We start from the raw sequence: 14,878 nt of genomic DNA on the forward strand, positions 1-14,878 counted from the left end.
ACACAGCATGAGCACGTGATTTAGCTTCAGTCCTATCTCCAGATATATAAAGATATGTCCTAGCGAGTGTCAGACTCCATCTCCCTGCTCCTTTGCCAATGATGCTTTTAGGAGGCCTCACTCGCATTGCACTTCATTGAAGAATGAAAACCCCAGAAAGCTAAAAAACTGCTCAGCTGATGCTTTTGGCCGCAGAATTTTCAATGCATGGCATGACCTGCTGATGAGTGAGCTGAATCAAAACTACCTTCTTGAGCTGGAGTGTGCTTGGAGGCAATAGTGGAACAAAACCCTTTTACCTCTCCTTTGCGAGGTCGGAACCTCAGGATGAAACTCCTGTACACCCCCCGGGATCACAGCTAGCCCTGTCACGGCACAAGGTAAGTCAAGAGAGTAGAGCACAGCACGTGAAACGTAGGAAAAGAAAACAAACAACACGTCCCTCTTTGTTTTCCCTGAAATGAGTTCACGTCTCGGAGAGGAAATTCATTCTGCTTTCCTGTCTCGGAGCAAGGACCAAAACTTTGGCCACAAGGAGAACTCACATGGTGGGTGAAGACACCACCCAGCCGGTCTCCAAAAAGCCAATTATCACACCCCACTGACCAGGACCAGAGTCCACTTGAGCCATCCTCCAGGAAGAATTAATTCTGATGTTAAAACTAACTAGGGGGCTTTAGCCGATGCAAATTGTAGCAGGGAAATTAGAAGACATTCAACGGTTACTCCAAAAGGAAGTGGAAGTGTCCTGCTGTTCCCTGGTGAATACTGCAAACGCTGGGCTGGCAAGTGTTTTGTGGACAGAGGAGGTTTCCCCAGGAAGAGGTGTGATGCCATCTGCGTGTTACCGAAAGGGGATGCACGCATCAGGCAGGCCTTGCACAATGATGCCGCTGAGCAGCCTGTGCTACGGTACCAGCAACAACCAGGAATCTCTACCAAGAGAGGTGGGAACTGGCACTGGGGAACTCCCAAGTCAGGAGGAGAAGCGGAGAGAGGAGCTGCCGCCCTCCCGTGGAGATCTCCCGAGCTCTCTAGGGAACCACCGCACTTTCCACTTGACACTCGGCTTGTCAAACACGAGGCTGAGCATCTAAAACTTTAGGGGTGATATCTAATATTTCAGCCATGTGATTTATTTTTCCTCCACATCAACACAAGTTCTGTCTCCTCAGCTCAGTTCAGAGGCAGAGGACGGAGCGCAAACTTTCTGGGAAAGACACTGCTCACCTGCACCCCCCAACAAATTTCGAGGCAGATTACTCCAGCCAGTCCCTCTTGGTTTGTTCCCTGCCTTTTTTCCAGCTCATGCCTTTGGCCTGTTGAACCCTGGGAACTCAAAAACTTCCACCAAGTCCAAAATCCAGTCTGCCCAGATAGATTTGTCCAATATCAGCTTTCAACAGAATTTAAATTAGAGGCTGGATCCAGAAAGCCTGAGGAGCTGTTGCAGTTCCTGGCTGGGAAATGTCTACACAGAGGAATTCAGCTTTCCCTGGCATTAGAACTTTGCCCTGAGGGAACCGATGACTACTGCCAAGTCACAAACTGAATGAAAAACCTGCAGCAGTCTAGACAGACAACAATGGACAGTGGGACAGACATCAAAAGGTCAGTTGGAAAGGGAAAACAATTGTTATAAGAAAACATAAATAACTTTTTTTTTCTTTTTAGAGTCGTGCATAATCACTCGATTTTTTTTGATTTTTTTTTTCTTTCTCTTTTTGTTTGGCCACATGCTACTAGTACGATTCTCGGTACAAGTGAAAAGAAACAAGGTAGGGTTAGAATACCTAGAAAATGTGCCGAAGGAGTTGGGGAGGTAGGGGATGTTAAGCCACAGGATTACATACAAGAGAAACTGTCAAGAATCACAAAGAGAAAATGAGAGGTAACACTTCATCTATTGGAAGGTGAGTTAGGGAGAACAGATGAGAACATTACATGGACTCAGTACTTCAGCTGGCCCGTGCGTCTTCGAGCCAGTTTTGACCTGCACGAGAAAGAAGTAAAAAAGTATTTGTTGAATTCTGCAAGTTTATTTCACTTCCCTCCCCACAGTTTCTCCACCTTTTTGTTGTTGTTGTTGTTAAAATCCTTTCATACCATTCTAGTTAACTCCATATATTTAGAAATTAAAATGTAATGAGAAAGAATTTGCATCCTCCTGCTGTGCTCCTTCAAAGGAAGATGGAATCTTTTAAGGACTGCGCTGGTAAGAAATTATTTGACGCTGTGTGGTAATAGCTTCATTTCTATTTTTTTCACTTTTTTTACTAAAAGGAAGAGCTACTGTAGCACAGTCAGATCTCTGCAGCAAGCAGGGGGTGTCTGTGACCTGTGTTAACGGGAAGGCTTCTAGAGACATTCAAAAAAAGGGAAGGAAATGAGAGTTTCTGCTTCAGCTCAAAATTGAGAGAACTGAAAGGCAGTCCAGTCCCGCCTGCACAGAGGTAGTAAGAAGCTTTATAAATTTGAAAAATAGCAATACAAGGAAACCGTTTTGTGGCCCCCAAACATAGCCCCGCATGAAGCACACCACACGGGTTCAAACTGGAGATATCTGTCAAGAACATCACAAGCAAAGCAACATCACCACGTTTCCTGAACTACAGGGCCTGTCGGATGTGTTGTTGTTGCCCACCCTCCTCCCTCCTTCCCCTATCTTATCAAATTCTTCAGAACAAGATTAAATTCTCTGCCAAACTGTCTGCCTCATTCCTTACGACTGTCTCGCTATCTTTAAGCTTTGCAGCACTGCACGCCCACGAGCCGCCGCTTACCGTATTGTGCCAGCAAGAAGAGGGTTGAAGGCATATAACCAGTCATTCATGTCCTTGTCGTTGATGGCCTGGAGCAGGACCCCGCGGTGCTTGGTGCACACACCAAATGTGTTGGGTGTCTGGAATATTAAGGACGATTTAAAATACTGAAGTCTACCAGCACAGCAGCCGATGCAACTTCCTCTCTTCCTTGAGTCTGCCATCTCACATTCCCCAAAAGCGCAAGACCTAAGCTCTTTTATTTAGATTTCTCTGGTCATTTCCAGGATATTAGTCAGTCAAATGCAACATCTACAAAATACAGTTCTAACTCATGCGTGTGGTCTTCAGGTGGTGCTGAGATGGACTAATAGTTAACAGGGTTCCTTGCAGGACGTTTGCATGCATCGTTTTAGTGTTTGGTGGTGTTTGTTTTATTTAAACACACGCAACCCCAAAACAGCACACAAATGGAAGCAAACACACATGGCGATGGTACCAACACATGCCTACAAAAATAACTACAATGTGTAAGAGCAGTCGCTTTCAGTCTCTTGTACAACTGTGTCCAAAACATAAGAACACCTGAACCAAGTGGAACTCTGAGGACAGAATCACCAGAAGCCAGACATTCTCCACTGCACAGATGTGTTTGCCTCGGGCCAGAGATGGCACATGGGATGGTGTGGATGCGTTACCACCTGTAGTGTTCCCACTCTATGGATAATAAACAACAGCTCTCAGACTGACCTTTACCATTGCCTGTTGATCCTCACTGTATTCCACCTGAGCTGTGGACAAGTTTATGATTCCTCTTTCTACAGGATCTTTGTCGCTGTTGTAAATAAAAACATAGGGACGGCGAACCACCACAAAGTGCTTGGCCCAGGAGCTGGAGAGAGGCTCCTTGAAGTGGAGGTATCCCTTCTTTGAGACCACAGACCTGGGGATAAAAATAAACCAAAAATAAACCCACAGATCAAGTGGAATACATTTTCCCATACACAAGGTAGCTGCCGAGTATCCCTACTAACTGCAAAACACTTAATAACATTTTGCCTGCAACAGTATTATGAAAAAGTTCTTCTGTGGCAACCTGAATTTTGTCTTCAAGAATTAAGCAAAAGCCTGACAGAAAGACAGACCCACAAAGATCTCTACTTCAGTGAACTTCACCCATGGCTTTGATGATAACAGACATGATATTTAAGTCACCGGAAATCCTGTTCATTAAGTAGATGCAGAGAATGAATGCTGCAGGGATCAAACATCAACACGACCTTCATCAATCCTGCCTCCAGCATGCAGGCCTCTGCAGTTCTGCCAACGTGTTCAATTTACCTTCCCCAAACAGGGCCCAAAATCTACAAATCTCAGAGAGCCCTGACAGCTCTCAGGAAGCTGTCACAAGAAAACTTACCCTGGTCTGATTTCTTCAATATCAGGAACAAGGTTTAGGAATTCATTCTTTCCAGCTCTGGCAAGGTAGGAAGTTTCTACTGCAGGAATGAGCTGGAACTGTTCCACTTCATGGCAGGGACTGGAGGCTCGAGAATTTGCTTCTGGTGTCCTTTGAAAAGAAGTGGAGAAAGAAAAGTAAATCACAACAAACCAAGTGAAAGTGTCAATGGAATATAAAGTGCATCTACGGCCTGGCCTGTCTTCTAAGTCTCATCTTCCAGTCTAGATCTTTTGGTCTGACATTGTACAATATCAAACAGCATTTCCCTTGAAAGCTGAGATTACTGGCCAGACTGGTTTATTCTGGGTTGTTGTTAGTGGGGCTTTTTAACAGACCTCTGAAAAAAAACTCGTGGACTCTACACACTGAAGAGTGACACTGGTCACTGGAATGACAAACATCTGACTGTTCTTTCAGCACGAAGGAACAAAAAAATCTACTCCAAATAACCAAAATGGGGACAGTAATTGTGCAGAATGATTGGAAAAGATAAGGGAAGGAAAAGGAAGAAAGGGGAAGGAAAAAAATCAGAAAACATAGCAAAGAGATCTGTGAAGTGCTGAGAAGTGATTTTTTTCTATTAATACCCTGTACGTACTTCTGATCAATTGAATTGCATCTCGAATCCACCAGAGAAGGGCAAGTAGATGAAGGTGTGAGGGTAGCACTGCTGAAACTCGACACTGACGGGTCTCGCCCAATCGGAGAAATATCTGACAACTACAAGGACAAATACAGGCAAAGTGTTACAGAGGAGGGGTTTTTAGCGCAGCTAGTGCTCGGTCCTGGCCAGAACACGGCATTCAGCATGCAGAAGGCTCAGAAAACAGAAAGCTGTTGCTATCAGCCATTTCCCTACGCAGCAGTCCAATCTTCACACACAACCATCATGAACTCATCTGGGGCGAAAATACAACGGCACCTCTGTAGACACAGGTTGTTGCTCATGTCCTACACTTGTGATTATTCACACCCTGACTTCCTCAACAGAGTGTTGGACTATCCAGTTTGCAAACTGGGTGTGCCCTGGGCCTACAGTCAGAGCTTTAAAAAGAGCCACTTTATACTTTTACATAGGGAAGTGTATGTAGGGAAGGACAGTAAAAGCACTTCCAGTCTGCTGATTAACTGGAAGCTATACTTCAGTCCAAGTTCACACCACTCCCAATTCCTGCAATTAGTCTTTGGAACCTGCTGCTGAACAGCCAAATGCTTCCAACAGATTGAAAATAAAAAAAATACATGAAGTGTTTTGTCTCACTATAGTATCAACAGATTTGACAGATTACGAATATATTGCTATTATACTACAAGTATACTGTACTGCATGAAATATTTACCTTACAATCACTGATGCTGTTGTAGACCTGGTTAAATTCCCGATTGAAAGTGTGAGTAAGAAGTTGCAGACACTAAAGCGGGGGGGAAAAACAAACAACACACAGAAAAGAATTTTACATTCAGACTTTCAGCGAAAGTTGAACACAAGAGGCCATTTGCCAAGACATACTTGGCAGCTCATGAAAGAATAAACGAATTCTGGACTGCTGTGAAACATCCCAGGAGAAGAGAGGAATAGTCACTTCCCATAATAAAATTACAACTTTCATTTACAGAACTGCTAATGCAGGGGAATGAGGTACAGCCATCGCACAAATGTAGCCACCAGCACTGGCTCTTGAGACCAGATTATTTCACTACTAAAATGAAACCCACACAATACTGGGTATTCACCAGGCTAACTGGGAAACTCATCATTAATCCTTAATCATCTTTGGTACCTCAATTCAGAGCCACGATGCTTTTCTCATATTATACCTTGGTGGCCAGTTCCTTCTCCCGATCCACCAGGCTCTCTATATCTGCCGAGTCGTAGCCGCTGCTCTCACTGGGCGTCACGGCACTCTCAAACGTGGTAGTTGAAATCTGTGAGGAAATGCTGGTGGATGTACTGAGGGTTCCACTGCTCAGACTGGGAGACAACGAGTCACTCAGGGACTTGGGGATGCTGTCACCAAGCTTTTCACGAAGCAGAAGGAAATGTCGGGTTTTTTCCACCTAGTAAGAAAAGGAATCAGTATCACCTGCTCCAGCGTGTTGCTATTTTACAGGCACTGAACCCTTGTGTTCTTTTCAGATTCATACCACTGAACACTCTCCGCAGGGACAGGAGTTTACAACGGCTCTAGAAGTTGAATCTGCCTTTGTTGAATACGCTGAGATTCTGAGCTGAAGATTCTACTCAGCAGCCAGCAACATACTTTCTATCTTGTCTGTTTCGAGAATTAATTTAAATCTTGACTTTGAGAGCAAAATCCCATTTGGGAATCCATTCGGCTCAGAAAGTCTCACAGTGGGTAGACTAAAGGCAAATTCAAAGGTACAACTGTGCTTTTTCTTTCACTTCTGCTATCTCTTTACTTACCTCATGCAGCAGCTCCAGTTTCTCCAGTTCCCACTGATGCTCTAGAATGAGGCTGTCACCCCTGGGCCTCCAACCCGCCAGGTTCTCCTCTCCTCGCACGTACGCCACGGATGTATCCAAGACTTTCCTCCTCCTCCTCTGCATTCCTGAGCAGTAAAAACCAACATAAGACATGTTAAAAACAGCCAGAGGGATGCCACTAAGAAACAATCAATTAGCAATCTGTGAAGAACTAACACTTCTGCTGTTTGGCTGGAAATATCTAAGGCAACGATTCCATTAACAGTAACCACACATCCCTAAGAGATTTGATTTAGTCCAGTTTTCTTACTTCATTCAGATATTTTCTATTGACCACCATATAATGCAAACTCCTGTTCAATCTCATTTAACACAAAAACTTCACTTGCTAGGTCTTAGAGGAAAAATGTACTGATACTATGTGAACTACATTCCTTCCAAGTTATCTAGCTTGCATCAGATATCAGAAATATCCTCAAAAGACCAAGAGAAAACTCTACTGCTGCAAAATCGTACATGCCCAGTTTCCTGATATATCAAAAAATGTAGTTTTCAGTGAATCCTTGGCTCCTCAATAACAAACACAGGTCCATGTCAAAAGTAAAAGCGTGCGTAAGTGTTTTTATGTAATATCCATGTTCCTTTACTCCTATGAAACACAGGAGTCTCATCATCAGGACAGAAGTGTTTAGCCCACTCTGCCTATGAAATTTTCTGCAATATTTCAGTTTACAGCACCTTTACCACTTGAACACCCAGTCACTGCTTACCTGGACTTCCTGTGTCTGACATTTTGCATAAACTTAGTTCATAGATCCCAGTTACTCGATTGCTGTTCACAGTAAACCAGGGAGAAAAGGAAAAAAAACACCTATTACCTTCAGAAAAAAAAGTGCATTAGCTTTAGCTAAATACAAGCTTAAGTATAGTTTAATATTACAGTAGAGTTTAGTGGCTGGGCCAGTCCTAACCCTTGATAGAGCTACATGTGAATTCTCATCTTGACATAAAATCCCCAAGACAGACTCTAAGATCTCTAAAAATGGCACTTCCCCATCTTCTCCCCAGGCCCCCATTAGACTCAGAGAGCAGCTGCTGCAGTAAATTCCAGTTAAGAATCATCTCTCTGCACTCTTGAGAAATAGACGTCTCTCCCAACTGTTCATCTGGAAGGCTGGAAAAGGGGTCAGTGAAGAGAGAAGCCATTAGAGTTTCACTGAAATAAACCAAGAAAGAATGTTCAAAGCCAGACTGGAGAACTGTAACTAAGTAGACTTCCAAGGAAGAAAGAAAAGAAAATTAAGCTACATTCTACTGACACTCTCTAAGAGAAAAAAAGATATGCTGACATAAAATATCGATACCAAAATTGTTAACTGAACTTACGAATCTGGAGATTTGGAGTAGCCACTGCCAAAGAGATTGCGCAGGGATCGTGGCGGGGAGATCTTGGCATCTCGTGAATAAAAGACCATACAAACGTCCTTTGTTATAACGGCAGGCTGGATGCAGTGGTCAAGCTAAGAGAAAAACCAGTAATGAATGAGTGGCTGCAGACAACTGTGCCAAGTTATACTGCTTCCCTCTTTCAGTGGGACAGCTTTTTGAAATTTGCTCTTGTCTGGGTCTTTGGTGAAGGGCTTTCATATGTGTTTCTGTGAAAGAGATCTGTCAAATTTCTTGATGCATCTTGTGGGTGAAATAACTGTACTACACAAACCAGCAGTGCCTTGCACACAAAGCCAAGAGCTAGGCCAGTGTTTGTAACACCAGCAGTACTTACATAGCAATGTTCACTGATTTCAATGGATTTTCAGACACAAAAATAGATAAAATGAGGCGCAGAAAGGCAAGAAAACAACCAGTTTCACTTCACATTTGTTCCAAGGCAGTAACACCTTGAGATCAAGATGCTAACTGAATAGATTTTTTCACCTTGTTCTCAGAAAATGAATAAAGATTTTTACCGGCTTCAGAGTTCAAAATCATTTACTCCAGTAAGTATTTACTGGAGTAAATGATTTTTTATTTTTTTTTAACAGTACACACTGTCTGCTATCTCAAATAGCTATACTTGAGGAACAAGCAAAAAGGAAGGCACAGGTCTCTGACCTCCAGGTAAGCAGAAAGAGTCATATATATCTTCTCTCCATACGGTGTCACTCGATTGAGGAGAAGGGAGTTATGCAAGGAGCTATCCCAAACCGCTTCAAACCGATAGAAAGTCCTGGAAAAAAGTACAGTAAAAGCTCAATAGTAAGAGTTCTTCTGTGCCCCTCTCATCAGTCAGGGTAAAGCGCCTCTTCCTTGTCATCATCCATTACGATTCTCAGTGCCTTAGCTAAGAAATATCTGAAGGAAAGACCTTCTCTTCTTTCCCAAGATCAAGTACTCCTACCTCAAATAGGCTGACATAAGAGACCATCATCTGGTTTAAAAAAAGTCTCATCTAAAGGAAAAAAAGCCGGACTACGTTAGAGAACAAAAGCTGCCACAACGCTACAGGGAAGTCAGCGCTAAGGAACAGCATTTCTAACCAGACAGAATTGCTCTCTATTGCTTCAGGCGCATTCAGGCCAGCTGGACCTCCAAAGTGCTTGGCAAGATGCTTTTTTATAAGCCACGCTCATTTTCCACCATATTTTAGGACTAACATATAGCAACAGAAGAGATCCCTCTAATACTTAGTCTCATAAAAGCAGCAGCTTCTGACAGCACATCAGAATGAGTGATAGGTAGGGCTAAGTCCAATATTCAAGGGCTAAAGATTGCTTTCTGCATCCCTACTAGCTTCAAGTAAAAACTTTTAGATCCATCACAAACTTTTCTAAGGAGTTGCTTCCCTTTGGTACATGGAAAGAAAGGAGCTGAAGGCTCCCAAGGTTCCACCCCAGCGATCAGGAAAGTTCATCTGTTCAACCAAAAAAGGTGAGAGACAGCACCATACACAGGAGAGCTAAACCATCAGATACTCTCTGCTCTCTAACAGGGGCCAGAGAAATGAGCTTTCTCCTTTCGTACGATACTGATTTCACGTAGGTTCCTTCGGAAAGAAGTCCTATCCCCTTACTCAGGAATACAGCATGCTTTTCTACACCGATAACAGAGAAAGGTGGTATTAATTCATATAATTTCCCTCCCAAATTCCCCTGCCGTTGAGCTTTTCCATCCCACTTCGAGTCCAAATGATGTGGTACAAAAAGCATGAAAGTGCTTCATGTATATTACTTTTTAAAACAAGTTGTATCTCTAAAGAGCTCCTGTACCAATGCCCATGGCCAACTCAGAAAAATAGAAAATTAAGCCAAAGACAAATGACAAAAAGCAGCGTGGGGGTGGAAGAAAGAAATAACAAAAAACAAATAAAAAAACACAAAACAGCCTAAAAGTAGACATATCAGAAAAAGAGTTCTAATCTCAAACCGTCCTCAAGAATCCTCTTTTCCCCAAACCAATTACACAATTCTGGGCTAATACAACGAGACACCATGAACTGTTTGAGAATACTGCTAAATACTGTTTGCATTTGAAGTAGCACACTTAAATTACTTCCGTCTTGCTTCTATTAAAAATGCTCCAGAGAACCACACTCTAAAGGCTGAGGAATTGGCAACTGTAATGTGACAATCCTTACTGAAGTTAGATTAGGCAAACAACAGAAACTATCCTCTAACCCTTTTCAAATCTGTGTTGAGTTCCCATGTTTTAATCTCTCCTCATGTCTGAGTTATTAGGGCAATTTTAAAAAATTTTACCCAGCTCCAGATCTGCCACCTAGGAGGCAGAAAAATTCATAAAACCAGGGAAAGCCAGTGTACCTCAGCCGTGCATCAGCTCTGCACCATTTGCTAAACGTGACTTCTCATCACGAAGAGAGAACACAGGTGTAAACGTTCATCAGTGCAGAACTAAATGCCCCTCGTTAGCAAAATGAAGGGGTTTGGATAGCCAAGCTTGCCAGAACAGTTATAGAGGGAGACAAAAAACCTTCTTTCAGCATTGTCAATAGCCCAAGGAGGGAAATGGAGCACAGAACTGGCAAAGCACAGGCAACAGGAGAAGCAGGTTAAAGGCACCAATGTAGAGTTAGAACAGATTTTAGCATTTAGTTAGAATGGACTTTAGCATCAGTGAAAGGTTCTGAATAGAGAGCATTGAAGACTTAAAGTCTTCTCTTTTTCAAAGAGGCAGAACACAGAAAGCAGAGTGTAAACTGTCCCAGGCTGTGCAGCCAGCACGCCTGGCTCTCATTCAGTCAGGAAGGTGAAAGAAGAATCCAGTCTGAGCAGCTACTACACGTCTGGCTTCTCTGCCAACTGGTATACTAAGAAGTAGCAACCACACGGTTAAATTTCAGATGCAAATCCACCCTAAGACCAAAGGTTGACTGTCAGTCACAAGGCAGCCACTGCTTTTTGTTCAGTGCAATTCTGAGCTGGAATTTCAAGTAACCTAATCCTTCAGTCCTTGACTTGGTACTTCAGGCACAGGGAGCATTACAGAGACAGACAAATTCCAAATTTAGTTCTTTGACACAGAACAAAGGGAGAAAACAGCAAGGACTACAAATAGGGGCTATATTCTGATAGCATATTTTGAGAATCCGAAAGACTGAACGAAGGAAGCTCTCTCTTATGTGTGAAGCAAAGTTTACCTCCACAAGTGCCCCACTGAACTGTACCTGAAGAAGCCCCTGACAGAAACAGGGAGGAGGTACGCTACTTCTGGAACAGCGGAGAGGTGTGCTAACAGAATTCAATAAAAGCTAAAAGGGAAGCAGCAGCGGTACAAATGAGACATAAAGCATTCTATTTTCAAGAATCTTTATGTACAAAGGAGGCAAACGGAAAATACCTAGGCATATCCTTATCAAGAAAGAGCCTGTAAAAACATAGAAAGAGCTTCAGTTAGTGCAGCCAAAAGCAGAACAGAAAAGCAAGAGCTGAGAGGAACAGAACAGGTGGACTTAAAAAAACTAAAACAAAACAGCACACCAACCAGCGAACAAACAGCACACCAACCAGTGAACAAACAGCACACCAACCGGCGAACAAACAGCACACCAACCGGCGAACAAGTCTGCACATGATGAGCAAACGTAAGACGGGTCCCTTACCAGGGCTTCGGTCCCACGCCCCCACCCTGCCACGCACTCGTCTCACAACCTAAACCTTGGCGTTTGGGTAAGAGACGGTCCAAAGCTTCGCTTCACTCACACTCACCTTTCATCCAAGTGGGCCACCTAACAGAAAACTAGAGCTATACAGGAATTTCTCAACATTGCTAGAGAAGAGAAAGCACAGGGCTTTCCTGTCGGAAACCCTTGTAGTATCTGACTAGAAACCAGCAACAGTGCCCTGAGTTCCAGTTACAGTGACCCATTAATTCAAACACACCCACTTCTCAGAGGGAGGCAGGGAAGAGTTGCCAGCGCCCTGCTACTGCGAGCTCGTCCTCACAGCAGGTGGCAGGGAGACACTGCGCTTGTAGGAGCCACCTCCTGAATCCCCTTTACTATGGCAGCGATATTTCAAATTGCAAGCCTCTAGGGGAGAGGGAACAAACCATTTCAGTGCCTGGAAGGACACCGCCTCCAGCATTCAGCAGCTGCAGCAGAGATGGGCTCCAAAACAATCCCCTTTCCCCCGAAAACACTCGTTCAGAGTTAAATTTCAGAGATATTCCTGCTTTGCACCAGCTAAACAGCCTCGGAGCAGTCAAGTGACGTGGCTGATGTCAGCGCAGGGAGCGGCTGTGCCGGCAATGCAGCATTCTGCTTCGCTGCCCTTTGTTGCAGACGCTGGAGCAAAACAATGTGGAGTCTGACTGATCTTTACAGCAACACACCCTAACGAGGAGCCACACGCAGCCAGAAATCTCTCAGACAGGGGCCCTGCTGTCGCCCAAATGACTGCAGTGACACGGAACAGACACCCCCTTATTAGAACCGGAGTCAATTTGTGATACATCTGTATAAATCCACAAATTATGAAGTTTAATTTACAAAGCACAGCTCTTGCTAAAATTGTCATATGCCTGCTCTGGGAATACTTCAGGTACATACACATCCATAAATATTGTCCCCTGAGACCATCCTTGGACTTCAATGCTGTATTCTAGCAACAAATCCTTTTGTAATTTTAAAAGTTCTGGGCTAAATTCCAAGGCTTCCTTAAGCTGTTCCTTTCCATACTCCTTTTATGGTTTTTACATATGGGAAGTTCAAATGCATTATCAAGAAATCCTCTACGTAGACCAATGGACTTCGACTTTAGCAAGAATTTATCATAACATCCATTCTCTATCTGCACACCCTGGGCCCATGGAATTCTACATTTAATAATGAGCAACGTTCCCAGCTTTCCAAACTTCCTGTCAACACCTTGTAGGTCAAAGAAATTTTAGGTTCCTGCTGGAGTGCTCACTGCATTCACTCACCTATTGGAGCTGTGCGAGGACTTCAGGTATTTTGCAGAGATAATGTTCAAAGACAGAATAGCATCCACAGCAGCTTCATCTACCTCTGCTTTGTTTCTTATACGCCCTGAAAAGGTTAGGAGGGGGAATCAATTAAAACTAAACCTGAAACATGGGAGGAACTGGTTTTTCCAAATATCATTCCAGACTACGTGATTAATGAGCAGCTGTGAGTGGAAGTTACAAAATTTAAGATTTTCCTCTGGATCTCTCACATCTGTGTAATTACACATAAAGATGACAGAATCTGACACAAAGAGAAATTATTATTTGTACTTTTTATTCCTTACATAGCAACATGCAAGACAACATACTCACCAACAACCAGCTCTCGCACGTCTTTCCAGTGCAACTCACTGCCCTTCTCATGGATGATGGTGACTGTGATTCTACGCTGGATTCCCTGGTAGAATTCATAAACAAAACACCAGTGAAGTATTCTCACCCCCACACTAAGAGTATCTATTTAGCACTTAAACCACAAAAAAACTAAAATAATCCTGAAATCGTTACTATTCTCTTAAGGAAAATAGGTATGGCTCCTAGGATACATCAGAGTTGACCATGAAAACAAGCAAATACCCAAGTAATGTGTATTTATATACTTATATGTTATATTAAAATGTATATACCCAAACAAAAAGTGTGTATACTCAAAGAAGTCACTAGAAAATAGTAACTATTCAGACAGATATTCTCATTTTTTCCACGAATCTGGTAAAAGTCATAATATAATAATACTCTGTAATAGCTTAGAAGAAGGTAAAATTGTAGGATAGAACTAAACACCACATCTGAAAAAGAAAAATTCCCGAGGCGTTGACTGCAATAGGTTCCACCCTTCCGAATGCAGAAGGCAACTACAGAGGGTGCTTTGTGTGCAACGGTTTCAAAAGCAGTTGAAAGATGTTTGCCTTTACTGGGAATCTGGCAAGGGAATTACAGAGGCTAGAATTACTCTGGTTCGAAGTGGAAGTAATCGATGAGGACACTAATAAATCCAGAACCAAGGAACATTTTTATTAACCTTTTAAAGAAGATTACTGGAGTATGGCCATTATTCCTAAGCTATACAAACTGTTCCTATTATTTTAAGCAAGAGAGGAAATGCAAGTCACAGGTAAACTCAATTAAAAACGAATGAGGATGTGAGGGTAGAAAAAACATCATATAAACCTATAAACAATATTTAACTAGGATTATCTTTAGAATCTAGCTAAAGACAAATTATTATTAAGGATTATTACAGACACTTGAAATGCACTGAGACACGGTCATTTTGTCAGTCTGTCTCATAGCTGCGTGCAGTGAAAAAGAACCAATGAAATCTGAGTCCACACGGTCCTCCTGTGTCCTTGGCAGAGATGTCGGAGAACAATTAAGGCACAAACTCGATCCCAAAGGTTCCTGCTCTATAAAAGGTTTTCATCTTTCACGCGTGGGATGCACGCTGATAAGCAAAGGAACCAGCGACATACTACAGGCCAAATATATTCTCCTCATAGCCCCAAGCGAGCAGACTAAGTACAGACTGAGAGCTGACTGAGCCTACAGCTCTCATTAGCCTGCTGGGTGGGAAAGGAGAAGCATGAATGATGCAAAATCCAGTCATCAGCATTCTCACCCCCCCACAGAGATGAAACTTGCTGCTCTACAGCCTTCATTAGTACCTGGTGAAGCAGGAACGTCCCCTGGCAGGGCAGGCCTCCGGTGTGGTCCACAACAGCAGGA

At 43.1% G+C, this 14,878-nt stretch overlaps 1 protein-coding gene across 1 annotated transcript in view; it reads right to left on the reverse strand.

The window, feature by feature from the left end:
- Positions 1–1,667: 1,667 nt before the first annotated feature.
- KIF1B (kinesin family member 1B) overlaps positions 1,668–14,878 on the reverse strand; it is a 78,859-nt gene continuing 65,648 nt past the window's right edge. Inside the window, 14 exon segments of the mRNA XM_009874067.1 lie at positions 1,668–1,993; positions 2,784–2,902; positions 3,513–3,705; positions 4,183–4,332; positions 4,823–4,944; positions 5,565–5,636; positions 6,043–6,282; positions 6,650–6,795; positions 7,441–7,502; positions 8,057–8,190; positions 8,783–8,897; positions 13,109–13,214; positions 13,466–13,550; positions 14,818–14,878. Coding sequence (XP_009872369.1) covers positions 1,951–1,993; positions 2,784–2,902; positions 3,513–3,705; positions 4,183–4,332; positions 4,823–4,944; positions 5,565–5,636; positions 6,043–6,282; positions 6,650–6,795; positions 7,441–7,502; positions 8,057–8,190; positions 8,783–8,897; positions 13,109–13,214; positions 13,466–13,550; positions 14,818–14,878 — 1,648 coding nt within the window. The 3' untranslated portion in view covers positions 1,668–1,950.

This window comes from Apaloderma vittatum, unplaced genomic scaffold, assembly GCF_000703405.1.
Source record: "Apaloderma vittatum isolate BGI_N311 unplaced genomic scaffold, ASM70340v1 scaffold12070, whole genome shotgun sequence".
Lineage (NCBI taxonomy): Eukaryota > Metazoa > Chordata > Aves > Trogoniformes > Trogonidae > Apaloderma > Apaloderma vittatum.